General features: G+C 44.2%; 1 protein-coding gene across 1 annotated transcript; it reads left to right on the top strand.

Annotated features, from left to right (window-relative positions):
• The first annotated feature begins 1,933 nt into the window (after positions 1 to 1,933).
• Positions 1,934 to 5,667, top strand: LOC125508303 (3-ketoacyl-CoA thiolase 2, peroxisomal). The gene is made up of 14 exons (XM_048672964.2): positions 1,934 to 2,279; positions 2,379 to 2,455; positions 2,984 to 3,068; positions 3,165 to 3,291; positions 3,376 to 3,474; positions 3,553 to 3,620; positions 3,725 to 3,832; positions 3,976 to 4,053; positions 4,168 to 4,300; positions 4,383 to 4,479; positions 4,717 to 4,840; positions 4,918 to 5,026; positions 5,193 to 5,276; positions 5,357 to 5,667. Exons 1-14 carry the CDS (start codon positions 2,193 to 2,195, stop codon positions 5,464 to 5,466), a joined length of 1,386 nt encoding a protein of 461 aa, XP_048528921.1. The 5' UTR covers positions 1,934 to 2,192; the 3' UTR covers positions 5,467 to 5,667.
• Positions 5,668 to 21,463: the final 15,796 nt, after the last annotated feature.

Below are 21,463 nucleotides of genomic sequence, written 5' to 3' on the forward strand. Positions count from 1 at the left end.
AGCCTGGGACTCGCCCGAGGGACAGCCGTGCACGCGGAAGGGGGAGAAGAAAATGGCAGCTGGCTTTGCTTCGACTGGCGGGGGAGAAGAAAGGGGTGGCCGATTTTGCTTCTGGGAAGGTATGTTCAATGCCCGTCGACTATTTGGATTCAATTTCGACCGGTGAGATTTGGGAGAAATTGATGAGCGTGCATTTTTTAGATAGATTGGAGTTCATCGTTGTCTTCGTCAGATGATTTGGACATAGAAGACGATGTCGACAACCTAGTGTTGTTGCATCTCGTGTACAAAATTGAGAAGGGCCCGAAAAAAGCGTCGCGGATCCACGGTTGGCCGGCTATGCATTCCTCGCAACCGAGCTCTCGGCGACAAGATGCTCATGAAGGACTACTTCGTCGAGGTACCAACATATCTGGCTTACCTATTTCATAGGCGGTATAAAATGCGTAGGCCTCTTTTCGTGCACATCGTTGAAGCTTGCAAGCAGAATTTCCCTTTTTTTACTCGACGTGGGAATGCCCCCAGTTTACTTGGGTTTAGTGCGTATTAAAAAATATCGGCGGCGATGAGAGTGATTGCATATGATGTTCCCGTCGACTACGCGGATGAATATCTTTGCATTGGAGAAGATACCACCGTCAAATGCGTCCGGGTCTTTGCGAAGATAATAATCTGAGTTTTTGGCCCGGAGTACCTTCGAGCTCCAAACGAGGAAGACACAAAGAAGCTCATGGCAATGAACGAAGAAAGTGGATGGCCGGGCAATGCTAGGTAGTATTGATTGCATTCATTGGAGGTGGAAGAACTGCCTAGAGGCTTGGGCAGGGGAATACACCGGCCACAAACGTAAACCCATCATTGTGCTTGAACTCATGGCTTCACGTGATTTATGGATTTGGCATTATTTCTTTGGTATGCCCGGGTCTTTCAGTGATATCAATGTTTTGCAGCGATCTCATCTATTTGCCCAGCTAGTTAGTGGCAAAGCTTCGGCTTGCAACTATACCGTAAATGGCCATGGCTATACCATGGGGGTATTATCTTGCCGATGGTATTTATTCTGCATGGTCAACATTTGTAAAGACCATTAGTGACCCCGAAACCAAGAAACATATTTTTTTGCCGAAGCATAAGAAGCTTGCCGAAAGGATATTGAGATGGGCATTTGGTGTGTTGCAAGCTCAGTTTATCATTGTTCGAGGTCCCGCTTGCTGCTGGGATAAGAAATCTCTGAGAAACATCATGACTGTTTGTGTAATTTTACACACCATGATTATTAAGGATGAAAGGGATTATGTTGATAGCCATGTGAAGCCTGCCAGGGACGCAGATAAGATTGCTACATTTCTTGACACCTACCGGAAGATCGAGAACCGTGCTTCACACTCCCAACTCCAGAAAAATCTTATTGAGCATCAGCGGCAACTATGCGGGAGATAGATTTCCATTTTTATTCATATGTATTTGTGTGTGATTTGAATAATTTGGTGTTTTAATAATTATTCAAATTTGAATATTTATTGTAATGAAAACGATTGTCGTATTGTGAATTGTCTTTCGAACCATTTGTATTCATATGTTTAATTTATATTATAATCTATTCGGCTCATATTGTTGAAAATTTAGAATTTACAAAGCTATCAAAAATTACGGTACGGCGAGGTCTCCGACGCGGAACATATCCGTAAACTTGTCCCGCAAAATATTTAGAGATGCTGTAAACGGGCGAGTCTTCTACGTGAAATTCGTGGAGGCCTGCTCCGGCGCGCCAGCCTGTCGCCGTCTGTGGAAGCCACGCCGTCAGCATTTGTCTTCCCCCGCCATCCCGTGCACCGCGTGTGAGGAAAACCAACCCAACGATGCCCCTAACGTCGCCTCCCACGACCACGATCGACGACCACCCGAGACCGGAGAGTCGAGTCCTGCAAAGTCGTCCAAAGTTTTCACACTCCCAACCTCTCCACTCCACCAAAGTCGCAGTGAACTCCTCCGAAATCCCCCTCCTTTTCCTCGCCCTCTACCTGACTACTGACTAGAAATACCACACGCCCCGTCGCCACCCAGCGCGCGCAGCAGACTACCGACCAACCAACCATTCGCACCATTAACCACCAATTCCTCCCGTGACAGGGAGGACGCCGAGAGGCAGCGAAGAAGGAAGGAAGGACGCAAGGTTGAGACAGCAGCCAGCAATGGAGAAGGCGCTCGACAGGCAGAGGATCCTGCTGCGGCACCTGGAGCCCGCGGCCGGCGCCAGCCCGGCCGCCTCCGCCGTCTCCGTGAGATCCTTCTCCCTCTCAACTCCTCTTCGCCGCCGTGCCGGCGTCTCGGTTCCAGATCTGTGACGATCTTGGCGTTTTCTTTACTTGGTGTCACAGGCGAGCGTGTGCGCCGCGGGGGACAGCGCCGCGTACCACCGGGGCCCCTGCTTCGCCGACGACGTCGTCATCGTCGCGTAAGTCATCTCTGCCGCTCCTGCTCCTGTCGCTTCATCCGCTACTGTTTGTTGGATCGTCGGCTACTAGTTAGGCTCTGGTTGCCAGTGGTGCCGAAATTCATGCTTGGCTTTTCGGTCTGGCCCTTGGCCAAAGAAAGATACAGTGCCAAGTGTACTTTGGTGATCACGACGGTACTGCAAACTGTGGAAGCATGCAACAATGGATTAACGCCAACCTAGTTTCTTGGCTTTTGTGTTTGCTGAGATCGTGCCAGATTTGGTCGTTGTCAACCGTCTGAGTTGCATGTCTCTACTGCGCCGGAGAATGATACAGATCGCAAAGATCTTCGGAGTAACTTTTAGCATTACAGATATACGAATTGGATAGGAAGTATATATGTATGAACTGCAACAAAACTAGCAGTTTCTTTTCGCACTAGGTTCATAATTGTAATACTTCAATATATTTCCTTTTTCTTAGCCAATTCTCGTAAACAGAGGTCAAACATAAAACATGCATGACGTATCTACCTTTCATGTCTTCAGTGCCTATAGGACAGCAATCTGCAAGGCCAAGAGAGGTAGTTTCAAGGATACACTCCCTGAGGATCTCTTGGTGCCCGTATTCAAGGTTTCTGTTTGTTATCTTGCTTCCTTTTGCAACCAAAACAACAATTTAGTGAAGTGGTTGCTCTTGTCTCATCATCCTTTACGCTCCCAATTTTAGGCTTTGGTGGATAAAACAAAGTTAAATCCGAGCGAAGTGGGCGACATTGTTGTTGGTACTGTTTTAGCTCCTGGGTCCCAAAGGGCAATAGAATGCAGGATGGCCGCATTGTATGCGGGTTTCCCTGGTAATTTCACCATCTTCATCACATTTCCTTTAATATTGGACATAATTATCCCCACATTTGATTAACTCGTTTCATGTGCTGTAGACACGGTTCCTCTGAAGACTGTAAACCGACAGTGCTCTTCTGGGCTTCAGGCAGTCGCAGATGTTGCTGCTGCTATTAAAGCAGGGATGTATGATATTGGTATGCTTTACTGAAAACTGATTTATGTATTTTGTTTGACTTCGTTGGCGATCTTAATTTGTTCTATCCTTTCAAAAGGTATTGCTGCTGGCGTAGAGTCGATGACAGTGAACAAAGTTAATCTTGTCGAGAAAGTGAATCCCAAAGTAAGTCAAATGGGTCGGTTTCACACAAGAGTATCGTCTTTAGATGCATCTGTAAAGATGTTACAGCTGATAAAATGTTGGGTTGGAATCTCCAACTATTTTAGGTTGAGCTATTTGCTCAAGCACGTGATTGCCTTCTCCCAATGGGCCTTACCTCCGAGAATGTTGCACAGCGGTTTGGCATAACACGCATGGAGCAAGATCAAGCTGCTGTAAGTTGGCTGATTGTCCTTACTTTATGGCACTTATGTGTGACAGTGTATCCCCCCCCCCCCCCCCCCTCCCACCACCACCACCAGTGTCTGCCGGTCTGCCTCACAATAGTCTCACAGCTCTCATTCTTTTAACTGTTCAGGTTGAGTCTCACAGGAAGGCAGCGGCGGCAGTTGCTGCTGGTAAATTTAAAGAAGAAATAGTTCCAGTTCATACAAAGGTAATGTAGTGCCTTAGTTTTCTCTTCCCAAATAACTGTGTCTACTTTTGAGGAATTTTTACTCAAAAGTTAGAATTGTTTGACCTGCCCTGACACTTATGTTGTCTTCCAAAGATCGTGGATCCAAAAACTGGTGAAGAAAAGGAGATTGTGGTCTCAGCAGATGATGGAATCCGGTCGAATACCACACTGGCAGTCCTGTCAAAACTTAAACCAGCATTTTCCAAGGACGGGACCACTACTGCTGGTAACCAATAGGAAAATGTAACTGAATGCAGATTTCTTTTAGCGGTAACACTCTTAAAAGATTGATGTTCTTTTAATCGTAGGAAATGCTAGCCAAGTAAGTGATGGAGCTGGAGCTGTCCTACTAATGAGGCGAGATGTTGCTACACAGAAGGGTCTTCCAATTCTTGGAATCTACAGGTATCAGTACTCTCTCTATATGTTTTGCAACATAGTACATAGGTAGAATCATGCTCATATTCTGTAGAAAAATTTCCTGCGGTTATTGGCAACATATTAATACTTCGGTTTACGCTTTTACTACCAACATTATGGCTCAACGCTTTTTTGGCATCGAAGCAGAGAGAATTATGATACTTTTAATCATTACAGTATTCTGTTTTTCACTCAACATGTGAGCCGAATTTGCAAATGTAGGAGCTTTGCTGCAGTTGGAGTTGATCCAGCTGTGATGGGTGTTGGTCCTGCTGTTGCTATCCCAGCAGCAGTGAAGGCCGCGGGCCTTCAAATTAATGATGTTGACCTCTTTGAGATTAATGAGGTATACTTTCATCTAGTTCTTCCATTCTGAATATACTACTATACCCACCGATGATACTCATTTGCTCCTGTACATAGGCTTTTGCATCTCAGTATGTGTACTGCTCAAAAAAGTTGGATCTCGATCCCGCAAAAGTCAATGTTAATGGAGGTGCAATTGCTCTTGGACATCCATTGGGTGCCACAGGTATCTGTTTTTAATCAATGCTGTGTGCACCTGGCGCTCATCACTTGCTTGATCCTTGGACTGTTTGACACTGCTTTACCCCAAACAGACAGTCTCGTGCTGCAGCCACTTGCATGCTGCATATATACTCAGTGGCGATAACGTTTCCATGTTTTCATCTTGGCAGGTGCGCGATGTGTCAGCACTCTTCTCAACGAGATGAAACGCCGAGGCAAGGACTGCCGGTTTGGAGTGATTTCTATGTGCATAGGTACATGATTTAGTTGCATGGAAAGAACGGTCGTTGATTCGATAGTAGAACTGCAAATGACAGAAATTATTGATGAACAGGTTCCGGGATGGGTGCGGCCGCCGTTTTCGAGCGTGGAGATGCGGTGGATGAGCTGACGAATGCCCGAGGGGTGCCCTCGCTTAACTGGCTCTCCAAAGACACCGTGTAACTATTTCTCATGCAAATTGTGTAGCTGCCACCATTGTTCTCAATTATCGATGCGTGCCGGGGCTAGGGAATAAGTTGATCCTGCATTTGTAATTCTTCTTAGGTCATGAAAAATCTTATCAGCGTTTGAGCTTATTTGTTTCACCGTTTTGTGTCTCTGTTCCTAAAATAGTGCTTTGATAAATAAATTCTGATAAACTCTCGTCTTAACGCTACAAATCATATTTGCATTTTATTTGTATATATGTGCTATGTTAGTTCTTGTTTGGAACAGAAATGAAAATTATAGGAATTTCGGAGGATTGACATCTAGTAAACCGTACGCAAATATGCGCGACACATACATTCTTTCATACGAAGGCAAATAGATTTGCTTCATTGATTAATTAAGAAAAAAAGAGCTGCCTAGATAATTTACAGAAAATTAGGCGAAAACTGATACAACACCCCCTAGGCAGACTACTCGCAAAGCATGAAACGCCATAACCGTATGAGGGACCCTCAAATGCATAATAACCACAACCATTGACACTTGTACAACATAACAAACTCCGACACTTGTACTCCCTCCGTTCTTAAATATTTGTCTTTCTATAGATTTTAACAAATGACTACATACAAAGTAAAATGAGTGCATCTATGGACGTGAATTTTTGGGACATGATGGCACGCGATGCCGTAATCCCGGCCGTTTGCATGCACATCATGATTACTACTCCCCCTTTCCTAAATATTTGTCTTTCTAGACATTTCAAATGACTACTACATACGGATGCATGTAGACATATTTTAGAGTGTAAATTCACTCATTTTGCTCCGTATGTAGTCACTTGTTAAAATGCCTAGAAAGACAAGTATTTAGGAACGGAGGGAGTACTTAATATAGGGCGCTGCGCAATACCTGACGCGTTATTTGCTGTTCACCAAGAATACGTCGTGGTATACCTCGGAGTAGTGGGCCAGGTGTCAGTTATCATCGTATGAATACTCGCTTGTCCGATAGCGACTGAGCACACAGGTTAAGTCGGTCAATAACTCCTCTGGGTGTGGGGCTGACGTCCAATAACACCGCCTCGCTCGTGCTATGCATTGTAGCTCGTCTTCAAGCTGTACCCTGTGGAAAAGCAGCAGAACAAGAGAAAATGGCTTCAACAGAAACGGAGACTCGCAGGTTAGCATCTTGACATTATATTTGATCATGCGTCTTTTGTTTATTTAGGTATTGCCGAACACGCTGACGTCTACTCATCTTGTTCGTACCTTAGCATGTCGACTGTTTTGGTGGAAAGTTCAGGAGCGGGGTGCTCACTGCATGCTGCCATGTCCATTAGCTATGCCCCGTGCCTGTAAGCTGGGTGATATTTACACATCGTGACGCACCCGTCCATAAGCATCGTCACCCTGCTCTCTCTCTCTGTGTGTATGCCAGTAATGTAGCCCGTCTTCAAGCTGGATCCCTGGAAAGTAGAAGAACACCAGAAAATTGGCTTCGGCGTGCACATAAATGCAGAGGTTACCTTTTCAGTCTCAAATCGATCACGTGTGGTTGATTCTTAGTCTCAAATCGATCACGTGTGCCTTTTCAGTCTCAAATCGATCACGTGTGGTTGATTCTATGGCACTACACGGTCACATCTCACATCTGTTTCTTTTGTTTGACCTTACCATGAGTAGTGGTTTGACATCATCTGTATGCCCAATTGCCCATTAATCCCTCCTGGGTAGCTTAATGGCTGTCAGAGGCATTTACGCTGCCTTGGCTGCCAATTAAACGACTAAATTAAAGGCCGCGCGTCAGATATTTATATCGGCGGCTTGAATGGGGCGCATATTATGTGGGTCTACTCCCTGCTGATTTGGTGCGTTTCCATTGATGATTAAAATTAGACTTGCATGGTTAGCTGCCCGACGAAAATGAATACGCGGTACATGGACACGCAGAGCCCATTAGTAGATACATGGAGGGACATGGTACAGGAAATAAATACTGGTAGTAGATATCAGATGGTCTAATGGGTTCAGTGCTAAATAATGACGACGACCATCTTTTTGCAGTGGGGTTATGCTTCAGTTGTTGTGGACAAACAACAGGGCGATGGCCACGATGCACAGGATGAAAAAGTTCATAAGCCACGAGAAGGGTCTACTCCATGTTCATTCCCACAGCCAGAACCTGCATTCTCCATGCTGCAAAACAAATCTTTAGTTTCCCAGATAACGATATAGATGGATGGAGAAAAGGTGAATGATGAACTACCAGAGTTCAAACTTGTAAAGATGCCACCCAGGCTTTGATCTGTGGCAGAAACAAACCAGATGACGTAGCCCGCGGAGAGGATCCGCCTGGTTGGCGATGACATGAGAGGCAGGTGTTGTAGAGCGTAGACATGGATGAAGATGAACACGTGCTTCTCAACTGCGGTGAGCCTATGAGGGTAAGAGAAGATGAGTTGGACAACCGAAACAAGCAAGAAGAACGTTTTAAAGAACTAAAGGAGTGTGCTGCAATTAGCCGTTTGAGACTAACAAACAATCAATGTGTTCTGATCCAGTGCTGCCTCGCGGGCCATGCGCTGCATGCGTCAGCTGCAAATACGCGGCTATACAGACTGCTATATGAGGAGGGGAAGTCATTATATAGCCGGAGGGTATTAATGTTGCACGAATCGCGCGACAGCATGCGGTGTGAGATACCGACCGGGCGTGATGGCATGTTCACTCGTGATTATTCGGTGTATCTATACTCTAAAATATGTCTACATACATCCGTATGTTGTAGTCCATTTGAAATGTCTAGAAAGACAAATATTTGGGAATGAAGGGAGTACAACATAACAAAACTTTTGACGGGAACATTGCCAATGACAAAAACTGGGCACCCTCCATCATGAGACCGCAAGCACCTTCTGGATGACTCCACCCTTCTTACTTTTGTTCCTCTTTGATTTCTCCTTCACAAGGCAATCACTTGACTTGCCAAATCCAAGGCTAATCAGTCGCCCATTTGTCAAGAAAATCGTAGAACTTGGATCATTTTGGTGTAGTTGTCGTCGGCAAGAAGCTTATAGGAGCAAGCACAAACACAATGGTCGCATCGGCATCCTCAACCCAAGGAATCATCGACACGACATCCTCGACCATAGGAACCACCATCAAGATGGGCTCATACGCCTCTAGTCGCTCACATGACCCACACGAGGTCTCCGAGGAGTCCGCCTCCGAATGCTCCACAGAAAAAAAAGGTAAAGTAGGGCTCAGAAATAGTTCCCGAAACTCATGCATGATCTGCAGCACTCGAGCCATAAGGACGGCAATGGACTCGCCCTCAGTGGTAGGCAACATAGGGGATAAAGTCATACAGAGACGATGAATTGTTCCAAACACGAGGGGAGAAACATTCATGTAGCTCTTGCCCCTTTCCCCTAGTCAGCACATGTACGTATAGACCAGCACACAAGTCTACAAGTGTATTTCTTGATCATAGATATGGGGACATCAACGGTCCCTGACCCTGCGTCGCCCGTCTCCCTCCTCTGGCGACTTGAGGAAAAAACTGATGGAAAATTAGGCAATTTCATGATTAATTCTAGTAAATAAATCATGAATAAACAATTATTAGCATGCATAGCTCTAGCATACTAGATGAACATAATCTCATGAACAACAATTTAGCACATGCTGTAATGACCATAATAAAAAATTGGATCAGATCACAACAATGATCGATTGCAGGTGAAGTAGTGGTAGCTGCAGAGGTGATGTTATTGACAGCGATGTTGGTGACGTGAAGTTGATGACGACCGAGACGACAATGTGTGCCACCGCGTGACTTGGACGAAAGACAACCCGCGGTGGTGGATGCGAGTAGTCGCGCGTAGCACTTCCTAGAACTCTAATTCGCCCTCTCCTGTTGCAAATCACAAGTACAAGAGGTTCCAGAGACATGCTCTCCTTGCTCACGGTCGACTGGGGGGGTGAATAGGAGACTACAAATTTTAATCTTTCTTGTCAATTTTAAGGTTTAGCGGATAAATAGGGTTCACTAGATGTGCAACTAGGTGAACACAACCTATATGACAAGCAAGCTTAATGCAAAGTATGCTAGGCAACAATCTAATTAGCAAGCCAACAAGCATACAAGGCAAAGTAAAGTGCAGAAAAGGATTAACCACAAGTGAGGCGAGGACGCGGATTTTATCCCGAAGTTCACTCTTCCTTGGGGAAGAGCTACTCTCCATTTAGAGCGGTGCCGGAGCCAAAGTTTGCGGAACGCCACCGAAGGCTCACCGTAATCTCTTTCGAGTCACCCCCAATGGATGAGCCTTGAATCACTCGGGGTTGGTCTTGAAGGTGACCACCACACCTTTACAAACTTCTCCGGAGCACAACGCAAGCAAGGAAGCTTCCGGAGGAACCTCTACCGCCTAGGAGCCCAAGCTTCACGAGTAACAAGTTAATGGGGAAGAAAAGTTGTGGGGAACGCAATTTGGTTTGGTCAAGATGTAGATCGGGTCTTGCTCTCCCAATCCCTAAAGTTTCAACAAGTTTGGATGAAGGGATTGAGAGTATTGAGCAAACTGAGGTGTAGCAATGGTGGAGCTCAACAAGACATTAGGGTTAGGGATGGAGGAAGAAGAAGGGGGGCTTTTATAGTGTTTGTGCCCGGGTGACCGTTTCTGCCCGTTGGACCTCGTGCGCATGGGCTAAGTCAGCCCCGTGGGCACGGGGTACTCGGAGACTTTCACACCACCTCGTGCGCACAAGGTATCCAGAGAGTTTACGCAGTACCCCGTGCGCACGGGGTACCCAGTAACTTTCTGTTGCAAGCACTCTGAGTACCACATGCACGCACACTATGGATTTTGAGTGGTAGGAATGGGTAGGCTAGTGTATATGGTTCGACGATGGCATTCCCACACAACATTTATCCACACGAACCCCTCTTAATAGTGCGGTCTTTCCTACGACTCGAAGCAAACCAAATCTAAAACCTTTGAATCGCCGGTAGACCACGCCTTTGACATTTTTGAATTGGGAGGTCGCACATCTCCATCACGAAGCACTTGGAACCAATATCCTGAGATAAAATTTAGCAACCGATATTAATTCTACTAACCACATTGTCATCAAATCAAAATATAGTTTAAGTGCCACTTGCACTTTCACCCGACGTATGCTGGCGTTGGGAATGGAGTAGACTACGATGAGAGCGCAAATAGCGAGAGGAGGCAAAAATCTTAGCTCATTTTGTTGTATCTTCGGTTGCAATCGGTAAGTCAGTCATATATGTATAGGAGAGCCCAAGCGGTCTCGTATCGTGGTCACGATCTAAATCAACTAGGTTTCCAACTTGTAAACTTATCTATCAGGAAAACAATAAACTTGTCAACCAGAAAAAAAGGCAAAAGGAAGTTGTGCTCATGCAAGGCCACAGATCAAATTTCGATAGACCATTCATACGCTTGCCGCCATCATGCCCGTTAATGCTACTTGTTTAATATACAGGTGTTTATGCCTTGAATTGCAAATTATGTGTGAATATGTATGGTCTCCTCGAATGTTATTTGAGGTTGAAAATTTGCAAGAACGTCGAATGTTTGATCATGTTTGATGTTCCAAAGTTTTTTTAATTTACTGTTCATAGAGGGTGCAGGGGCCGACTCCTTGTAAATTTACGTCAAATTTGCTCTTCTTCACACCGTACTTCCCCATGGACCGCGAATAAGGAGTCCCCTGCCAATCGCCCGCTCTCCGTCCTGATCCCATCTCCCCGTGTCTGTGTCGATCCACAACCATCATCAAGGGGAAGGAGGCATGCGCCACCCGTGATGCCCCTCGAGCCAAGAATGCATATCCGATGTCTCCTAAGCCATTGACATGTTGTAACATACAATTGAATGCCGCTCATTACCTCGAAAAAAATGTGATGGCCATTGTTGGGCATGCAACTAAGACGCCACCGTCTCCGTTATTAACTCTTGAAACAACCAACAATGCATTTGCCCTTCTATCCTAACAAAAAATGTACGAGAATGGCGTGCATTACTATGAAATGAAAATATGATGTCTGCTTGTTGGGCATGCAACTGATACGCTATTGTGCCTGTTATTAACTCTTGAAGCAACCAACCAATGCATTTACCCTTCTATCCTAAACAAAAAATTGTACGACTTGATAAAAAAAATATGAACCGCTCACTCATTGATGACCCACAAGTATAGGGGATCAATTGTAGCTCTTTGCGATAAGTAAGAGTGTCGAACCCAACAAGGAGCAGAAGGAAATGCCAAGTGGTTTTCAGTAAGGTAATGTCTGCAAGTGCTGAAATTATAAGTAACAGAGTAGTTTGATAGCAAGATAATTTGTAACGAGCAAGTCACGATAATAATAGCAAAAGTGCAGCAAGGTAGCCCAATCCTTTTGAGGCAAAGGATAGGCCAAAACAGTTTCTTATGGTAAGCAAAGCATTCTTGAGGGTACACGGGATTTTCATCTAGTCACTTTCACCATGTTGGTTTGGTTCGTGTTTGCTACTTTGATAATTTCATATGTGGGTGGACCGGTGCTTAGGTGTTGTTCTTACTTGAACAAACCTCCTACTTATGATTAACCCTCCCGCGAGCATCCGCAACTACTAGAAAAGTATTAAGAATAAATTCTAACCATAGCATTAAACTTTTGGATCCAATCGGTTCCTTACGGAATAGTGCATAAACTGGGATTTAAGCTTCTGTCACTCTCGCAACCCATCATCTAATTGCTACTCCATAATGCATTCCCTTAGGCACAAATATGGTGAAGTGTCATGTAGTCGACGTTCACATGACACCACTAAGGGAATCACAACATACATACTATTAAAATATCGAACACATATCAAGTTCACATGATTACTTGCAACATGATTTATCCCGTGACCTCAAGAACAAAAGTAACTACTCTCAAATGATAATCATGCTCAAGATCAGAGGGGTATTAAATAGCATATTGGATCTGAACATATAATATTCCACCAAATAAACCATATAGTAATCAACTGCAAGATGTAATCAACACTACTAGTCACCCACAAGCACCAATCTATAGTTCCGGTAACAAGATTGAACACAAGAGATGGACTAGGGTTTGAGAAGAGACGGTGTTGTTGAAGATTTTGATGGAGATTGCCCTCCCCAAGATGGAAGAGTTGTTGGTGATGATGATGACGATGATTTCCCCCTCCGGGAGGGAAGTTTCCCCGGCAGAATCGCTCTGTCAGAGGGCAAAAGTGCTCCTGCCCAAGTTCCGCCTTGAGACGGTGGTGCTCCGTCCCGAAAGTCCTCCCCTTATTTTTTCTAGGTCAAAATGACTTATATACCAGAAGATGGGCACCGAAGGTGGGCCTGGGTGAGCACAACCCACCAGGGCGCGCCCAGGTGGGTTGTGCCCACCTGGTGGTCCTCCTCTGGTACTTATTTGCTCCAATATTCTTCATATATTACATAAAAATTCTTTGTGAAGTTTCAGCTTGTTTGGAGTTGTGCTGAATAGGTAGCCTGACATAGCTTTTCTAGGTCCAGATTTCCAGTTGCCGGAATTATCCCTCTTTGTGTATACCTTGCATATTATGAGAGAAAAGGCATTAGAATTACTCCAAAAAAATTATTATAGATAAAAACATCATAAATAACAGTTGGAAAACATGATGCAAAATGGACGTATCACTCATGCAATTTTCTACAAAGCCATCTCTAATGAAATGCAATTTGCCACGTTATCTAAAGTAAGGAAAGTATTATGCTCAGATAGAGATAACTGAACAGATGAACCCCTGTTGGGGAACGTAGTAATTTCAAAATTTTCCTACGCACACGCAAGATCATGGTGATGCATAGCAACAAGAGGGGAGAGTGTTGTCTACATACCCTCGTAGACCGACAGCGGAAGCGTTATGACAACGCGGTTGATGTAGTTGTACGTCTTCACGGCCCGACCGATCAAGCACCGAAACTACGGCACCTCCGAGTTCTAGCACACATTCAGCTCGATGACGATCCCCGGACTCTGATCCAGCAAAGAGTCAGGGAAGAGTTCCGTCAGCACGAGGCGTGGTGACGATCTTGATGTTCTACCGTCGCAGGGCTTCGCCTAAGCACTGCTACAATATTATCGAGGATTATGGTGGAGGGGGGCACCGCACACGGCTAAGAGAATGATCACGAAGATCAACTTGTGTGTCCATGGGGTGTCCCCCTGCCCCCGTATATAAAGGAGCAAGGGGGGAGGAGGCCGGCCCTAGGAGGGGCGCGCCAGGGGAGTAGGATTCCTACTCCTAGTTGGAGTAGGTTTCCTCCTTTCCTAGTCCAACTAGGAGAAGGGGGAAAGGGGGGAAGAGGGGAAGGAAGGGAGAGAGGGGCCGCGCCCCAAACCCCTTGTCCAATTCGGACTGGGCTTGGGAGGGGCGCGCGCCACCTCCTGGTCCTTCCCACTAAGGCCCATTAAGGCCCATTGCTTCTTCCTCGTATTCCCGTAACTCCCGGGTACCTCCGAAAATACCCGAATCACTCGGAACCTTTCCGATATCCGAATATAGTCGTCCAATATATCGATCTTTATGTCTCGACCATTTCGAGACTCCTCGTCATGTCCCCGATCTCATCTGGGACACCGAACTCCTTCGGTACATCAAAACATAAAAACTCATAATGAAACTGCCATCGAAACCTTAAGCATGCGGACCCTATGGGTTCAAGAACAATGTAGACATGACCGAGACACGTCTCCGATCAATAACCAATAGCGGAACCTAGATGCTCATATTGGATCCCACATATTCTATGAAGATCTTTACCGATCAGACCGCATAACAACATACGTTGTTCCCTTTGTCATCGATATGTTACTTGCCCGAGATTCGATCGTCGGTATCTCAATACCTAGTTCAATCTCGTTACCAGCAAGTCTCTTTACTCGTTCCGTAATACATCATCTCGCAACTAACTCATTAGTTGCAATGCTTGCAAGGCTTATGTGATGTGCATTACCGAGAGGGCCCAGAGATACCTCTCCGACAATCGGAGTGACAAATCCTAATCTCGAAATACGCCAACCCAACATGTACCTTTGGAGACACCTGTAGAGCTCCTTTATAATCACCCAGTTACGTTGTGACGTTTGGTAGCACACAAAGTGTTCCTCCGGCAAACGGGAGTTGCATAATCTCCTAGTCATAGGAACATGTATAAGTCATGAAGAAAGCAATAGCAACATACTAAACGATCGGGTGCTAAGCTAATGGAATGGGTCATGTCAATCACATCATTCTTCTAATGATGTGATCCCGTTAATCAAATAACAACTCTTTTGTTCATGGTTAGGAAACATAACCATCTTCGATTAATGAGCTAGTCAAGTAGAGGCATACTAGTGACACTCTGTTTGTCTATGTATTCACACATGTATGGTGTTTCCAGTTAATACAATTCTAGCATGAATAATAAACATTTATCATGATATAAGGAAATAAATAATAACTTTATTATTGCCTCTAGGGCATATTTCCTTCAGTCTCCCACTTGCACTAGAGTTAATAATCTAGTTCACATTGCCATGTGATTCAACACTAATAGTTCACATCACCATGTGATAACACCCATAGTTCACATCGTCATGTGACCTACACCCAAAGGGTTTACTAGAGTCAGTAATCTAGTTCACATCGCTTATGTGATTAACACCCAATGAGTACTAAGGTGTGATCATGTTTTGCTTGTGAGATAATTTTAGTCAACGGGTCTATCACATACAGATCCGTAAGTATTTTGCGAATCTATGTCTACAATGCTCTGCACGGAGCTACTCTAGCTAATTGCTCCCACTTTCAATATGTATCTAGATCGAGACTTAGAGTCATCTAGATCTGTGTCAAAACTTGCATCGACGTAACTTTTTACAACGTACATTTTGTCACCTCCATAATTGAGAAATATTTCCTTATTCCACTAAGGATAATTTTGACCGTTGTCCAGTGATCTACTCTTAGATCACTATTGTATTCCCTTGCTTAACACAGTGTAGGGTATACAATAGATCTGGTACACAGTGTAGGGTAGAATTATTCCATGGCATATTTTGTCACCTCCATCATTCTCTTTCTATCTTCTGCCGTGGTCGGGCTTTGAGTCTTACTCAATTTCACACCTTGTAACACAGGCAAGAACTCTTTCTTTGACTGTTCCATTTTGAACTACTTCAAAATCTTGTCAAGGTATGTACTCATTGAAAAAACTTATCAAGCATCTTGATCTATTTCTATAGATCTTGATGCTCAATATGTAAGCAGCTTCACCGAGGTCTTTCTTTGAAAAAATCCTTTCAAACACTCCTTTATGCTTTGCAGAATAATTCTACATTATTTCCGATCAACAATATATCATTCACATATACTTATCAGGAATGCTGTAGTGCTCCCACTCACTTTCTTGTAAATACAGGCTTCACCGCAAGTCTGTATAAAACTATATGCTTTGATCAACTTATCAAAGCGTATATTCCAACTCCGAGATGCTTGCACCAGTCCATAGATGGATCGCTGGAGCTTTAGGATTGACAAAACCTTTTGGTTGCATCATATACAACTCTTCTTTAAGAAATCCATTAAGGATTGCAGTTTTGTTATCCATTTGCCAGATTTCATAAAATATGGCAATTGCTAACATGATTCGGATAGACTTTAAGCATCGATACGAGTGAGAAAATCTCATCGTAGTCAACACCTTGAACTTTGTCAAAAACCTTTTTCGACAAGTCTAGCTTTGTAGATAGTAACACTACTATCAGCGTCCGTCTTCCTCTTGAAGATCCATTTAATCTCAATGGCTTGCCGAACATCGGGAAAGTCAACCAAAGTCCATACTTTGTTCTCATACATGGATCCTATCTCAGATTTCATGGCCTCAAGCCATTTTTGCGGAATCTGGGCTCATCATCGCTTCCTCATAGTTCGTAGGTTCGTCATGGTCAAGTAGCATGACCTCCAGAACAAGAATACCGTACCACTCTGGTGCGGATCTCACTCTGGTTAACCTACGAGATTTGGTAGTAACTTGATCTGAAGTTACATGATCATCATCATTAGCTTCCTCACTAATTGGTGTAGTAGTCACAGGAACAGATTTCTGTGATGAACTACTTTCCAATAAGGGAGAAGGTACAATTACCTTATCAAGTTCTACTTTCCTCCCACTCACTTCTTTCGAGAGAAACTCCTTCTCTAGAAAGGATCCATTCTTAGCAACGAATGTCTTGCCTTCGGATCTGTGATAGAAGGTGTACCCAACTTTCTCCTTTGGGTATCCTATGAAGACACATTTCTCCGATTTGGGTTTGAGCTTATCAGGATGAAACTTTTTCACATAAGCATCGCAACCCCAAACTTTAAGAAACGACAACTTTGGTTTCTTGCCAAACCACAGTTCATACGGTGCCGTCTCAACGGCTTTAGATGGTGCCCTTTTTAACGTGAATGCAGCTGTCTCTAATGCATAACCCCAAAACTATAGTGGTAAATCGGTAAGAAACATCATAGATTGCACTATATCCAATAAAGTACGGTTATGACGTTCGGACACACCATTATGCTGTGGTGTTCCAGGTGGCATGAATTTGTGAAACTATTCCACATTGTTTTAATTGAAGACCAAACTCGTAACTCAAATATTCGTCTCCGCGATCAGATCATGGAAACCTTATCTTCTTGTCATGATGATTTTCCACTTCACTCTGAAATTCTTTGAACTGTTCAAATGTTTCAGACTTATGTTTCATCAAGTAGATATACCCATATCTACTTAAATCGTCTGTGAAGGTCAGAAAATAACGATACCCGCCGCGAGCTCCAACACTCATCGGATCGCATACATCAGTATGTATTATTTCCAATAAGTCAGTTGCTCGCTCCATTGTTCTGGAGAATGGAGTCTTAGTCATCTTTCCCATGAGGCATGGTTCACAAGAATCAAGTGATTCATAATCAAGTGATTCCAAAAGTCCATCAACATGGAGTTTCTTCATGCGCTTTACACCAATATGACCTAAACGGCAGTGCCACAAATAAGTTGCACTATCATTATTAACTTTGCATCTTTTGGTTTCAATATTATGAATATGTGTATCACTACGATCGAGATCCAGCGAACCATTTTCATTGGGTGTGTAACCATATAAGGTTTTATTCATGTAAACAGAACAACAATTTATTCTCTTACTTAAATGAATAACTATATTGCAATAAACATGATCAAATCATATTTATGCTCAACGCAAACACCAAATAACACTTATTTAGGTTCAACACTAATCCCGAAAGTATAGGGAGTGTGCGATGATGATCATATCAATCTTGGAACTACTTCAAACACACATCGTCACCTTACCCTTAACTAGTCTCTGTTCATTCTGCAACTCCCGATTCAAGTTACTAATCTTAGCAACTGAACTAGTACCAAATACTGAGGGGTTGCTATGAACACTAGTAAAGCACACATCAATAACATGTATATCAAATATACCTTTGTTTACTTTGCCATCCTTTCTTATCCGCCAAATACTTGGGTAGTTCCGCTTCCAGTGACCAGTCCCTTTGCAGTAGAAGCACTTAGTCTCAGGCTTAGGACCAGACTTGGGCTTCTTCACTTGAGCGGCAACTTGCTTGCTGTTCTTCTTGAAGTTCCCCTTTTTTCCTTTGCCCTTTTCTTGAAACTAGTGGTCTTATCAACCATCAACACTTGATGCTCTTTCTTGATTTCTACCTTCATTGATTTCATCATCATGAAAAGCTCGGGAGTCGTTTTCGTCATCCCTTGCATACTATAGTTCATCACGAAGTCCTACTAACTTGGTGATGGTGACTAGAGAATTCTGTCAATCACTATTTTATCTGGAAGATTAACTCCCACTTGATTCAAGCGATTGTAGTACCCAGACAATCTGAGCACATGCTCACTAGTTGAGCGATTCTCCTCCATCTTTTAGCTATAGAACTTGTTGGAGACTTCATATCTCTCAACTCGGGTATTTGCTTGAAATATTAACTTCAACTTCTTGAAACATCTCATATGGTCCATGACGTTCAAAACGTCTTTGAAGTCCCGATTTTAAGCCATTAAGCATGGTGCACTAAACTATCAAGTAGTCATCATATTGAGCTAGCCAAACGTTCATAACGTCTGCATCTGCTCCTGCAATAGGTCTGTTACCTAGCGGTGCATCAAGGACATAATTCTTCTATGCAGCAATGAGGATAAACCTCAGATCACAGATCCAATCCGCATCATTGCTACTAACATCTTTCAACACAATTTTCTCTAGGAACATATCAAAATAAACACAGGGAAGCAACAATGCGAGCTATTGATCTACAACATAATTTGCAAAATACTATCAGGACTAAGTTCATGATAAATTTAAGTTCAGTTTAATCATATTACTTAAGAACTCCCACTTAGATAGACATCCCTCTAATCCTCTAAGTGATCACGTGATCCAAATCAACTAAACCATGTCCGATCATCACATGAGATGGAGTAGTTTCATTGGTGAACATCACTATGTTGATCATATCTACTATATGATTCACGCTCAACCTTTCGGTCTCCGTGTTCCGAGGCCATATCTGTATATGCTTGGCTCGTCAAGTATAACCTGAGTATTCCGCATGTGCAACTGTTTTGCACCCGTTGTATTTGAACGTAGAGCCTATCACACCCGATCATCACGTGGTGTCTCAGCACGAAGAACTTTCGCAACGGTGCATACTCAGGGAGAACACTTCTTGATAATTAGTGAGAGATCATCTTAAAATGCTACCATCAAACTAAGCAAAATAAGATGTATAAAAGATAAACATCATATGCAATCAAAATATGTGACATGATATGGCCATCATCATCTTGCGCCTTTGATCTCCATCTCCAAAGTACTGTCATGATCTCTATCGTCACCGGCATGACACCATGATCTCCATCATCTTGATCTATATCAATGTGTCGTCACATGGTCGTCTCGCCAACTATTGCTCTTGCAACTATTGCTATCGCATAGTGATAAAGTAAAGCAATTATTTGGCGCTTGCATCTTATGCAATAAAGAGACAACCATAAGGCTTTTGCCAGTTGCCGACAACTTCAACAAAACATGATCATCTCATACAACCACTTATATCTCATCACGTCTTGACCATATCACATCACAACATGCCCTGCAAAAACAAGTTAGACATCCTCTACTTTGTTGTTGCAAGTTTTACGTGGCTGCTACGGGCTTAGCAAGAACCGTTCTTACCTACGCATCAAAAACCACAACGGTAGTTTGTCAAGTTGGTGTTGTTTTAACCTTCGCAAGGACCGGGTGTAGCCACACTCGGTTCAACTAAAATTGGAGAAACTGACACCCACCAGCCACCTGTGTGCAAACCACGTCGGTAGAACCAGTCTCGCGTAAGCGTACGCGTAATGTCGGTCCGGGCCGCTTCATCCAACAATACCGCCGAACCAAAGTATGACATGCTGGTAAGCAGTATGACTTATATCGCCCACAACTCACTTGTGTTCTACTCGTGCACAACATCAACGCATAAAACCTAGGCTCTGATACCACTATTGGGGAACATAGTAATTTCAAAATTTCCTACGCACACGCAAGATCATGGTGATGCATAGCAACGAGAGGGGAGAGTGTTGTCTACGTACCCTCGTAGACCGATAGCGGAAGCGTTATGACAACGCGGTTGATGTAGTCGTACGTCTTCACGGCCCGACCGATCCAGCAAAGTGTCGGGGAAGAGTTCCGTCAGCACGACGGCGTGGTGATGATCTTGATGTTCTACCGTCGCAGGGCTTCGCCTAAGTACTGCTACAATATTATCGAGGATTATGGTGGAGGGGGGCACCGCACACGGCTAAGAGAACGATCACGAAGATCAACTTGTGTGTCCATGGGGTGCCCCCCTGCCCCCGTATATAAAGGAGCAAGGGGGGAGGAGGCCGGCCCTAGGAGGGGCGCGCCAGGGGAGTAGGATTCCTACTCCTAGTTGGAGTAGGTTTCCTCCTTTCCTAGTCCAACTAGGAGAAGGGGGGAAAGGGGGGAAGAGGGGAAGGAAGGGAGAGAGGGGCCGCGCCCCAAACCCCTTTTCCAATTCGGACTGGGCTTGGGAGGGGCGCGCGCCACCTCCTGGTCCTTCCCACTAAGGCCCATTAAGGCCCATTGCTTCTTCCTCGTATTCTCGTAACTCCCCGGTACCTCCGAAAATACCCGAATCACTCGGAACCTTTCCGATGTCCGAATATAGTCGTCCAATATATCGATCTTTACGTCTCGACCATTTCGAGACTCCTCGTCATGTCCCCGATATCATCCGGGACTCTGAACTCCTTCAGTACATCAAAACATATAAACTCATAATGAAACTGTCATCGAAACCTTAAGCGTGCGGACCCTACGGGTTCGAGAATAATGTAGACATGACCGAGACACGTCTCCGGTCAATAACCAATAGCGGAACCTGGATGCTCATATTGGCTCCCACATATTCTACGAAGATCTTTATCGGTCAGACCGCATAACAACATACGTTGTTCCCTTTGTCATCGGTATGTTACTTGCCCGAGATTCGATCATCGGTATCTCAATACCTAGTTCAATCTCGTTACCGGCAAGTCTCTTTACTCGTTCCGTAATACATCATCTCGCAACTAACTCATTAGTTGCAATTCTTGCAAGGCTTATGTGATGTGCATTACCGAGAGGGCCCAGAGATACCTCTCCGACAATCGGAGTGACAAATCCTAATCTCGAAATACGCCAACCCAACATGTACCTTTGGAGACACCTGTAGAGCTCCTTTATAATCACCCATTTACGTTGTGACGTTTGTTAGCACACAAAGTGTTCCTCCGGCAAACGGGAGTTGCATAATCTCATAGTCATAGGAACATGTATAAGTCATGAAGAAAGCAATAGC

Source organism: Triticum urartu, chromosome 1A, assembly GCF_056163025.1.
Source record: "Triticum urartu cultivar PI428250 chromosome 1A, HENAU_Tu73, whole genome shotgun sequence".
In the NCBI taxonomy this organism is placed as follows: domain Eukaryota; kingdom Viridiplantae; phylum Streptophyta; class Magnoliopsida; order Poales; family Poaceae; genus Triticum; species Triticum urartu.

Excerpts from the sequence above, each read along its gene's own strand:
- LOC125508303 (XM_048672964.2), top strand. The coding sequence starts at position 2,193 with ATGGAGAAGGCGCTCGACAGGCAGAGGATCCTGCTGCGGCACCTGGAG. Across the intron at positions 2,456-2,983 it reads GACGACGTCGTCATCGTCGC|TGCCTATAGGACAGCAATCT; the intron begins GTAAGTCATCTC and ends TCATGTCTTCAG. Across the intron at positions 5,027-5,192 it reads ACATCCATTGGGTGCCACAG|GTGCGCGATGTGTCAGCACT; the intron begins GTATCTGTTTTT and ends TCATCTTGGCAG.